Source organism: Schistocerca serialis, chromosome 3 (genome assembly GCF_023864345.2).
Source record: "Schistocerca serialis cubense isolate TAMUIC-IGC-003099 chromosome 3, iqSchSeri2.2, whole genome shotgun sequence".
NCBI classification, from domain to species: Eukaryota; Metazoa; Arthropoda; class Insecta; order Orthoptera; family Acrididae; genus Schistocerca; species Schistocerca serialis.
In genome coordinates this window covers 85,854,892-85,867,410 of record NC_064640.1, presented here as the reverse complement: position 1 = coordinate 85,867,410, position 12,519 = coordinate 85,854,892, and the positions used below count along the sequence as shown (strand labels likewise).

At 41.3% G+C, this 12,519-nt stretch overlaps 1 protein-coding gene across 1 annotated transcript in view; it reads left to right on the top strand.

The window, feature by feature from the left end:
- The window catches only part of LOC126469749 (protein phosphatase 1 regulatory subunit 37), a 242,527-nt gene that overhangs the window by 26,183 nt on the left and 203,825 nt on the right, over window positions 1-12,519 (top strand). Inside the window, exon 2 of the mRNA XM_050096963.1 lies at window positions 5,990-6,087. Coding sequence (XP_049952920.1) covers window positions 5,990-6,087 — 98 coding nt within the window. The remainder of the gene's footprint in view (window positions 1-5,989; window positions 6,088-12,519) is intronic.

Sequence of the window (12,519 nt, the reverse complement as noted above, 5' to 3'; positions counted from 1 at the left end):
TCTTGTGGCCTGCCCTTTTCTGGCTACACCCCAGGAGGAAGGCCAGGCTCGCCAGCATGGGGTGAAACCCTTTCCCAGCTACCTGATCTGCACCAGGACTGACGGGGCACTTTCAGTGCCACCAAGCCATTATTTTTTGTAAAAACAATCAAAGACAAGTTTGACAAAGATGCGGTCAGGTTCACTGTTGTTCAAAACTGCTTCTGCTGCCCAATCTTCATGCAAGTGACCATCTTGGCAATATCCCAGTGTCCATTACTCCTCACCAGTCTTTGATTATGCTTCAGAGAGTCATTTTTCATAGGGACCTCATTCTTCAAACTCTGCAGCTCTCCGCTGTCACTTCCTCTCGATTCTTGAAGTGTTCTGGGGCTCTGAAGTGGTTTACACTGACGGCTTGATGGCTGATGGTAATTTTTTCTACTCCTTTGTCCACAGAGGCCATATTGAACAGCACTCCTTGCCCGATGGCTGCAGTGTATTCACTGCAGAGCTGGTGGCCATATCTCGTGCACTCCAGTATATCCGTTCATGCCCCGAGGAATCGTTTCTTCTGTGTACTGACCCCTTGAGCAGCCTACAAGCTATCAACCAGTGCTTCCCTTGCCATCCTTCGGTGGCGTCCATCCAGGAGTCCATCTATGCCCTGGACCGGTCCCGTCGATCAGTGGTGTTCGTGTGGACCCCTGGCAACAAACTTACCGACAGGCTGGCCAAGCACGCTACGCGGATACCGCTTCTGGAGATGGGCATCTCTGAACCTGACCTGTGTTCTGACTTATGCTGCAGGGTTTTTCGGCTTTGGGAGATGGAATGGCATAACAGTGCGCACAACAAACTGTGTGTCATTAAGGAGACTACGAATGTATGGAAGTCTTCCACGTGGGCCCCTCACAGGGAATCAGTTGTCCTCTGCTGGCTAGGCATTGGCCATGCTTGGATGACCCACGGTTACCTCCTGCACTGTGAAGACCCACCTCAGTGTTGGTGCGGCACCTGGTTGACAGTGGTCCATATTCTGGTGCACTGTCCCACTTTGACTGCCCAACGACAAAATCTTGGGTTACCAGACTCATTGCCGCTCATTTTATCTGACAACGCTTCATTGGCTGATTTCGTTTTATGTTTTATTTGTGAGGGTGAGTTTTATCATTTGATCTAAGTTTTAGCACATGTCCTTTGTCCGTCTGTGCCTTCCACCCTAGGGCTTTTAGGGTGGAGGTTTTAATGTGTTGCAGAGTGGCTGGTTTCTCCTTTTTTATTCTCATGGTCAGCCAGCCATGGTGATCTGCTTTCTTGTTTTTAATCTCTTCTCCCTGTTTCTTGCGCCTCTCTTTGGTTTTCTTGTCCTGTTTTGTTCATTGTGGTGTTTGTTGTCCTTCTGACATTCTTCTGATTCTTCCTTTCTCCTGTTATTGTGCCATACATCGTCTTTGTTTTCTTCTTTCCCTTGGGTAATTGTTCTACTGGGAACAAGTGACCGATGACCTCTTTCCCCCCCTTTTAAACCAACCAACCAACCATCCAACCAACCTGCTGTGTATATGGATGAATTCTGTATCTGGGCTAGTTCCCACCCATTAGCCTCTGCAGAATGGCAACTCCAGGGTACCATTTGGCTTGCTTCTGGACGCATTCACGTGGTTTTCAATAACCCCCCCCCCCCCCCCCCCCCCCCCCTTCATTTCTTTTGCTATACTATGGTCCATTCTGATCCGGAGCTCTACTTTGACACCCAACGCCTGACCATGGTCCCCCAGTTACATTTCTTAGGTCTTTTTTTTTTTTTTTAACAGCAAGTGTATTTGGTTGCCCTTTATCTGCTTTCTGAAGATTGGCTGTTTCTGTAAACTAAGTGTCCTTCACTTCTTTGCCAAAACTTCTTGGGCACATATTGTTAGACTCTTCTCCGCCTGTATCGGGCTTTGCCTGGACTGTGGTTGTCAAGTTTATGGGTCAGTTGCCCCTTCCATACTGCTCCTCTTGGATCCAGTCCACCATCGAGGTATTTGTGTGGCCACTGGTGCATTTCGCACTAGCTCTATCGGTAGTCTTCTGGTTGATACTGGGGTCCCCCTCCCCCCCCCCCCCCCCCCCCAAAAAAAAAATATCCATTTTGGTTTGGAAGTCCCAGCTCCTGGTTTCCTATGCCACCGCTACCAGCTCATTCCCTACTTACCTGTCCTATTCTATTCTTTTCACAGCTTCGGGATGTTGCTTATATGCTGTCCACCCTTGCATGGATTTATTGATTGGGCTCCACTTCACTTCTCTCCACTGCAATTTCCATCTTCCCTCTTTGTCCCATTCCCCATATTCTCTTTGGGGTGCCCCATGCTCTCACCCTCCCTCCCCCTTCCATCGCCCTCCCCCTTCAGTTTTGTACTCTTACTGCCACCCTGGTGTTCTTTTTGTCTCTTTGTTTGCCTGTTTTTCTTTTGCATTAACTGGACTCTGCTGTTTGTGTTGTTCTTTAGATCGTGAGACCAATGACCTCGACATTGCCCCCTCCCCACCGTTGGCCGAGTGGTTCTAGGTGCTACAGTCTGGAACCGCGCGACCGCTACGGTTGGAGGTTCGAATCCTGCCTCGGGCATGGATGTGTGTGATGTCCTTAGGTTAGTTAGGTTTAAGTAGTTCTAAGTTCTAGGGGACTGATGACCTCAGAAGTTGAGTCACATAGTGCTCAGAGCCATTTGAACCATTTTTGAACTCCTCCCCACCCCCACTACCCCCCATTCCCCCAGTCAACCAACCAACCCATAAACTCCAACAAATAGTGCAGGATCTGGGTGTTTCCATGCTACTGAGCACTGGTTTTCTTCAAATGATTCTGCAACTGTCATGGTGAAATCAGGTAGCCGGTACAAACATGCGATAATTAATTTGAACCAAGTAGATTCATGTGAGTGTAGGACCAGCAGCCGGGGCACCCTCCTTGACGCCAGACAACCATCTTTCGCATGGATGTGACCCCTCATGACTGACTGGTTTGCCTGCCACTCTTTATGTTTCCATAATTATTTGGCAGCACCTAAAGATTCTATCAATATGTTCTTCAGTTACAGATATTTGCCTGATCAGATATTTTGTGTTAATATTTTGAGTCACAGTGTCTTTACTTTGTTCGTGATCTCATACCCCTGGTGTGTATTGACATAAGCGTTCATCATAGGACCTCAAATTACTGCCTAGCCTAAAAAACCACCATGTGCACTCCACAAGTATGCTGCTATCTGAGTAGCTGCTTCCTGTGTGTTCTGCACCCCTGAGATATCAAGGGAACTCCTACAATTCTCCACCTAATAATGCAGGTTCAGAAATCTTCAGCCATTACTGTCACAGAGTCTAAACTCTGCTCCAAACCAAAGAACACTGATCAGCTCTGGGTACAATGCTGCAAATTGTGAACTCTGCTTGTATCCCATCAGCGAGGCAAGCAATATTCACCACTTCCGCCAGTATCCTGTACGAACTGAGGATGGCCTCAGAATACAAGCAACAAGCGTTACTGGCGCCAACGTTAGCCACAGCTTGCAGACTACTGCACCTTCCACCCTTGATAACTGCAGACAGGACCTCCTCCACATCTCAGGTGTGGACCATCGGCAGACGTACTGAGTGCATATGGTACTTCTTTCAAGCACTGGACATTTTTTCTTAAAGCTCTTAACATTGGAGCTCCCGATAACTACCAATGCACAACCCCCCCCCCCCTCCCCCCTTTCCATGTGCCTGCTCAGACCTTACTGACGGAGTGGTCACCTGTCCACTCAAAGGGTGAGAGGGAAAGGCCAGACGTCCAGCCGCCACACTGACACTCTACCTCGAGGGACACGAACTCCTTACAACCTGCTACTTATTATCATATATTGATGACTAACTGACTTACGCATTGTTAAGCGTGAGTCTATAGGAAGCCAGGTAAGCCACTTTAAGGCAGGAAACCAGAGACAAAATCAGAGAGCAGTCGCAAGTGGTACCATTTAGATTACAGGAAGTAATCTGTTGTGGGAGGTGCAGACAAACTGGCAGATGCATTAAGCAGCTGTCTCAGGGTAGGCTCAGCATCTCCACTATATGAAATGTCTTATTCAGACCTTGATCCCCTTCAAGTACCCTTATCGAGTTCCAAAATCCGCATCTATCACAGGTGCTGTGTGACAGTTTTTGGCTGCCATCACTGGATTTTGTTTTTCTGCATTTACTCCTAACCACTCAGAAATTGCAGACTGACCTGAACCCTCTTTTAAGTTCTCATATGCTTGCTGTATCCTATGCAAGGGTACATCACCCTGCAATGAGGGCTAATTGTCCGCATCAGGTATGCTGCAAGGTGCCTTGGCTGCAGAGCCCGAGCTGTAAACAAGCAACACCTAAGGTATTGCATATGGTGTGCCAGATTCTCTGCCACCATTTTACTCAAAGGCAACAGTCGGAAGAAGGCTGACAGTCGCTAAAAGTGTCGTCAGCTGTTTGTGAACTGCAGCCAGCTGCTCCTGCATCTACACACACCGTGCACACATCATAGTACTACCAAATTAAGAGTTAAGTATTAAAGCTCTTACAGACCATTGTCTTATTGTTGAACTGGTTGTGTGTTAATAGCAGGAGCAGTGGGAGTCTAGAAACAAAAGCTATTGTTGGTGAAACTAGCTGTCTGGCCGTGGTGTATCGCTTCCTTCTGACTCAGATGAGATGAAGTGATCTCAACTCATCTTCCATGTACGTTTTCATAATACACCACATTTCAATAGCGCCTTGAGCTGATTACACTCGTCGTCCAATTATGTATACTATATTATGTGACTGTAGTTTTGGCATAACCACTTCACATGCTTGAAAATGATTCATAACTGAATCAAAACCTGTTATATGGTTAAAATTACAACTTGACAACTGGAGAATTTCAGTTGAAGAAACAACTGAGTTGAAGGTAAACTAAAGGAAAACAAAATCATTGGAACCAATAGCTGTCAAAAATGAATGTTGAAGCAGGTTTTACTGTACTATAAGAATAGGTGTATTGAGGAGTTAGGATTATGTACATGAGTGGTCATTGCTAGAAATGATCTCTCACAATATGGAGCAAGGGCTGTGAAACTGCAGCCTGTGGGCCGCATGCAGCTAGAACCAAGTATTCGTGCGGCCCACAGTTCTCAGCTGCATTGTATAACAGTAGGCATGTAGCAACTAACAACCAAATCAACAAACCTCAGTGACAAATGAAAATATTTACAGAGGTAACACTTAAGATGTGCTTAATTTTAATTGATGTTGGTGAATTCGGCTTTGAGCTAAGTAAAGTTGGCTGCTTATGTCAGGGGCAGAGGGGTAAGTAGTGCGGTCACTGTCAGGTTAGAGGATCTGAAATGGGGAGATGTTTTATTGTTTGTCTTCCAGTACAGACAACTTATGGATGTGTATTACTTCTACCAACCAGCTACTACAGTGTGAACATCAGTAAATTACATGAATTCGTGCATGCACACAATAGAGACTGCCATTTCGAAATTTGGTACATATTTGTAGAAGTAGAAAAGTAAGATTGTTCTCATGCAATGCAATGCATAGAACAAAAATGACCGAAACAGTGAATAAAAATTTGTGATTGTGCCTCATATTGCACATTTCATTTAGATGTAGGTACTCTTTACTGTCATTAATTGATTAATCATCCTTTCACACACAGCATGACAACACTTTGTCAGTCAATTACAGTTTCACAACTTTGAGGTTGTTGAGAGAGGCAGCAGCCTGAAAAAAAAGAACAATCTACAAGAATTCTTTTTCTAGATAAGTTAACAAGTTTCATGTCATTATCATCATTACAACTTGTGAATGAATGGGAATCTTTTTAAAGAGAGTCATACTTGAAGCACAAATCTTTTACTTTATATTTTGCTACCAGTTTTGTCTTAAACAATCCTCCTCTGAGTGATAGAGAAACTTGTTTATTTGTAAATTAATGTTCTGTGTTTACTTGCAGCTGAGAATATAACTCGTAAGGATGTTGTCGACGCATACAAGCTATCTTGTTGTAAGCATGGTGTTCAGCCATTACCTGCCGTTCTAAAGGTTTTGGAGGTATGTCAACATGTATATCTACATCATGCATGCATATGTATAACACACTACTTCACTTAGTGGTTTAAAGGTGAATTATTTTCTTTTGGTTCTTCAGCAAAATCATTTTGAAATTGTAAGTATGGGTAGTTGATTCAGAAAATATGTGATCAGCTCTGGAGAACCAACTTTCATATGTTACTAGTTTTCCCATTTTTGTGTGGTGTGGCACATTTTAGTAATTAATATTAATATATGACTCTTCAAGCTTTCCCGATGGATGTGTTGTAAATAGCCTTCACGGGTTTGCCGCAGAGGGAGTTTGAATAGGGCAAATCACTGTGCATGAGGGATTTCCGCGGCTGTGCATTCTTCGCGTGCATGTTCTAAAAATGGGGCGTCGGTGTGCGGATACCGTCTGTCGTACCTAGCCATGAGCAAGGTTGAACCACCTGAAGATGTCTGACAGTTGCTCCGAGGAAATATTGTGGAATTTGCACAACGTGATCCGGCGGCAAAACCGTGAAGACTATTTACAATATTAATATAGCTGCCATCCAATTTTGCATCCTCTTAACTGTAATTCTGAATTCTGGTTGTACAACAGTACTTCACTTAATGTGGATTAGGTAAGACATTTTGGTTTTTCATTGTTCTTATTTGGGATTTCTCTGATACTTAAATGATTTGTAGGAATGCAATGGCTTTTTAGAAGTAGGGTTAGTAACCTTTTTTAATAACATAAGACCTGTGGCACTGCTGTGAATTGCAAAAATGGTGGTTAGGACATTGATAAGTGATAACTTATTATGATTTATGACTAATCTGCACTAACATTACTGTAATGTTTGTGAAAGAGGTTGTGAAATGGTGACTTTAGTAGGCTGAAAAAAATTAGATTCATAGTATCAAATCTGTAATTTCATGAAAATATATCCTTTTTTTAGTAAATGTCAGTGGGAGAATGCTCGAGTAGTAAGCTGCATTCATTACCTGGCCTGGGATGAGATTTCCTTAGAGAAACTGCATTTCAAAAGTATCCCTTGCACTGAAGATAGTAATTAGAATTATCCACTCACATGCCTCTAATCAATATCTCTTCAGGCAGTTGAAAATATTAAGAACAGCTTTGCTGTACATTTTGTATGGAATGGAATGTATCCTCAGCAGTCTAGTTGAAGAATAACAGTGATGTTCACAACAAGTATAGTTATAGGAAAAAGTAATCTGTGCTAAATGCCAAGTAGGCTGACTTGGACTCTGAAATATAATCTATTGTAGAAATAAAATGTCATAAAATTGTTTCTCCATGACACCACCTCTGTTCTGTAAATGAATTTGTGAACATTAGTTATTGCAAGTGACCAGCATCTGTATTCTATGAATAAATGCATGTGATTCGTGTACAATAGTTGTTTCTCATCCGAACGTTTTTCACTATCTCAATTAATAAATATATCACTGACTATTATAGCTTTATGAAATATAATTAGGAAATCTCTTTTGATATATTACTTCTATTTGGTATAAAAATATGTTACTGTGCTGAATTTGGGGCATTTCTTTTCAATATGTACACTGCTACCCATTAAAATTGCAGCTCCGGGAAGGGCAGCAAATAGTGGGTTTTTTTTTTTTTTTTTAATTGTGCATATCTAATATAGTAGGAAGAATATGTGATTAAATTTGTTGGCACTTTGGGGGTATACAGCATGTGAAATTAATTTAGTAAATAGAGCTACCACCTTTAGTAGCAGTAATTGTTACTGAATTTAGAAGACCAAAATGGGTATGCCAATCCATCCTGCTTCAACCCAGTTCCAGTTTTTGTCATAGTGGATGGTTAGTGGTGGTGTGCAACTGTCTCGGCAACCTATGATCAAATGTATTCAGTGTGTCAAGAGATCTGGAAAATGTTCTATCCAGGGTAACAGTTGAACAGAACACCCTCTGCATTGAAGGAGGTCAGGACAGCAAGGACAACATGCAGTCTTACAATATCGTATTGAAAGATATAATCACAAAGATTTCAAAGATAGAGCACAGTCACCGACCTTAAGCATCAGAAACACAATGTCTGCTATCCAAATTATTGGCTGTACGAATCATAGATGATCGTGCTACATACCAAATGACACCCCATACCATCACACCAGGTGCTGGGCCCATACAAAGATGATGAATGCAGTCTGGCAGTGTTGGTTCTTCTTGGAGCCTCGACACACAGATAAGTCCATTGTGATACTGTAACAGAATTGGGACTCATTTGAAGACATAGTGTGGTGCCACTTAATGCGTCCAGTGTTGTTGTCGTCGTTTTTGTTGGTGTTGGGTGCATCACTCTGAGCGCACTTCACACTGCTGCTGTGTCAAGGGAAACTGCAACAGTGGTTGCTGTGGTGATGTCTGTGGTGCTCCAGATGTCACACTGCTTTACCCCAAAGAAACCCATTTCCTGACTTGAGGTATGCCATTCAGGACGGCGACAGTTCAAACCCGCATCCGGACATCTAGATTTAGGTTTCCTGTGATTTCCCTAAATTGCTCCAGGCAAATGCTGGGGTGGTTCCTTTGAAAGGGCAGGACCTATTTACTTCCCCATCCTGGGCACGATCCAAGCTTGCACTCCACCTCTAATGACCTCGATGTTGGCAGGACATTAAACCGAATCTTCCTTCCTTCTTTCAAGACATGTGAAATGGCTTTACAATCCTGTGCAGCTGAGCGAACAATATGCGGTCATGTGGGGCTGTTTGGTTCCTGCATGACATTTAGTATGGCCCTCCTTTCATATTCGCGTGACAAGTGTTGGATTCTGACCAACACGAGCAGCAAATCTTGTAAAGATAAATCGCACTCTTGATAGGTCGTGATCGTGCTGCTGTTTAATTCAGACAAATGCTCATAGATTTTTCTCTTTCTTACATCTGTTTAAGGTTTTAAGCATTTATTGGTTCACAGTATATTTATTCCCTCATAAAATTTGTTGTCAATAACCCAATATAGTTCAAAGTAAACAATTATGTACATAATAGCAAACACTGGAAGAAAAAAGTGACGTTCATTACTGTGGCACAACAAAATGTTTGGTCACTTGCCCACTGAGTTAAAATGTCGTAACAGATGACAAAGTTAAATTTGAAAACAAACTGAAAAATTTTCTCCTTGACAATTTTTTCCATTCACTAGAATAATTTCTGTTTGTGTAGGCCCAATATATAAAAAGTTGTGCATAGGAATTACTAATTCACATCCGTTTAATATATGGTCAACATAAAAACATATTTAAGGGGGGGGTAGGACGTCAAACGGGCCGACTTATAGCAGGAGAGGCACCACAGGACATTTTAATTTCCACTGTCTATACTTTAACAAATAAATTCATAAAAATTTGTCAGCATGACCAAGAAGTATTCAGGATTCACACTGATAGCAGTGGACATTGAAAAACATAACAAAAGCAATTTGTTTTATATGTGAAATTCGACCATTTTTTTCTGTTACCATTGGCTGCATTAATTGCTTTAGGTACATTTTTCTTCATAAGTAAGAGAGATTCTTCATTGAATTTTTCACAGCATACAAGTCATACTTAAAGGAATATGAAACTCTAGAGTTTATTTAATTTATGAAAAAATGACTGAGTTATTACATTTTAAACTTCATGTTTAGAAAAAACTCAAATTTTATAGTTAATTATCCCAATTTCTACCACAATTTTTAATAGATTTGGAAAATTCTAGAGTTTGATAGTAATAGGATATTTATTTTGGATGTTACATGTACCTAAGTACAGAAAATTGTGTTTTGCGGAAAGTGGCCATTAAAGTTTCTGTTTGTATTTGGCATACTTTTAGAACTGTCCAGCACCATAAGCAGGTTCTTTTTCGTTTTCAGTATCAGTTTCCTTCCTCTTCACATTTCTATGATGCACTCTTCTTGATTTTATGACCTCCAAAAATGATTTATCTGCTTTCACTACACGCTCTCTGTCTATCGCATACAGTTCACTCCGGGCTTGATTCCCGTTTTCTCTAATACATATTTCCTGCTTTGCACACCGTCATTAAAACATGAAACTGCATCATAAACACCAATAGCAAGTGCATTTCTTCCCACAAAAACGGTTTTTGGCAATCTTTCCCCTACACATTGGTTAAAACTTTCATTTGGGTTTTGGGTACCACCATGAAGGCATTTCTTCAGTAAGTTTTCATTTGCAAGGTCCCTAAATATAGGTTTGATGGCTTCCATTACAGCAGTTGGTAGAGAATTCCTATGATGATATTCTTTACCACCAGCAATTGACCTTTGGTAGCCACACCATGATTCACTTCCTTTTGGCCATAAGTTGTGGATAGGGTTATTGTCTGTGGACATTTTGTGGAAGTATAAGGCCCAAACTGCTTGCTTCATATTTTTCAAGTCCCCTGTGTTCCTTCTTATTGCCAAACCATAATATGTCTGTAGTTTGTCAATTCATGCATCCGTCAGTCGCCCTCTCCCTTTTATTCCCTTCCCATCAGATATATATATATGTATATTTTTTTTTTTCCTGGCAAATCAAGTCTAGTGCCAAGTCTTTTCTGTACATGTCCCACACATTCTAACTTCTGCACAATAGTGTCAGCTCCATATGGTGCACACTTTTGAACCTCAAGGAAAGCTTTACTGTCACTTCACATAACACAGGTCACGAGAGGCAACAGACCTGGTAAACAAACTTAAAACTCCCTGCACTTCCATACCTCCACTTGAGCCTTTATAGTTCATGTTACATACATGATCTGCAATCCCTTTCACACAACTATGACAAAATTTAGTCAGCACTTCAACATCTAGTACCTTACCAGTGTCAACAGATGTTGCTGTTACAACACCGTTCAATGAAGTGTGCCCTCTTTTTTGCCAGGTACCATCAAAAGCAGCCACTATATCCCTGTCACCATCATTTTCAACAATAGATTCTTCTGCAGCACTTTTCATTGAAGATTCTGCTACTTCTTTTACAGCCTTAATCAGTAAGCCATAATACCTCTCAAACTTTGGTGGAGGAGGAGGAAGATTCATCACTGCACAGAGTCCCCTACCAATACAGCGCATGCCATATGCTACCCTCAAATTCACATCATAACCTTTGTTTTCGATTTTAGATGTCATACAAGACACACCAACGTTGCATTTGCTGCATATCACAGATAAGTTCGTAGCAAGGCCTTTCCTGGCACTCTTATCTTCCACCAAAGAAACACACTGAACACCAAAGCAATGCTTGCACATAACATTGTCCAATATTAATTGTGACAGTATGTTAACATCAACGATAATATTACATGAACTTTTGGATTCACAGCCTCTATTTTCATTAGCACCAAAAACGAGTTTCCTTCTAGAAGCACTCGGTGGTGGATTGTTTACTGGCTCTGAGAGGTTGCAGTCTTGAGCCACTGGTGTAACATTTGTTGTAACACCCTTTACTGTGTACCTGTTGCCGTGGTGACATTGTTTACGGTTGAAGCAACAAATTCTAGGCATCCTGTGCCACAAACGAACACAAAACAACACAGCAAAATAAAAATTGTGTTGAAGATCACAGCACCACACTGCACGCCTTTCAAAACATAGAACAAACAAAACCAGCAATCAAAACAATGCATGTCGATAGCAGCAGAGAAAGTATCAATATCGATAGTCCTTTGTTTCACGTATGACTATCTTTGGCACAAATATTACATTCGAATTCTACAGAGCGAAATACACTTAGGTATGACAGAAGAATGCTGTGCAGAGGGGTGTGGCACTGCACCTTCATACACTTAAGACCAAACTGCGTACCTTATAACTCCTCAAATATATATGTTTTATACATAAAATTATTCAGGAAGACGTGCATTACAAAATAAGCATATTTTTGAAAAATCGATTTTTTTTTCTTTTTTTTTTTACTTTTTGATGTCCTAACCCCTTTAAGTATGAATGTATAATTTGAATGTACAGTGACTTGTTTTTCACCATTATGATTACTCATGCAGACAATCCATGGAACATGAAATTTACCAGCCCTAGGCATAACATCATCTCACAAACAACCAACACTCAGATCAGATTTCTAAATGAGAAACATAATGTGTGTAATCTTTCCTTGTATACAGAATATAGCTGGTATTACTCCAACAGACTTTATGCAATTGCACTGAAACAATAATAATTTGCATGTGGTGTTGCAGTTTTAATGGCCAGCAATGTAGTATTGTAGCTATATGTTTGTGTGTCCATAAAGACTGCCATTCTTAACCTCTAGAGAGTATAGACTGCAGTTTGCTGGCAGTTGAGCGATTGAGCCAGATTTTACACTGAGTTTATTTTCAGTGCTTAAACCAACCTTCAGGTTGAGGAAAGAGTACTTTGTTTTGCTACACTGGTTGATGCCTTTGACATAATCTATAACTTAAC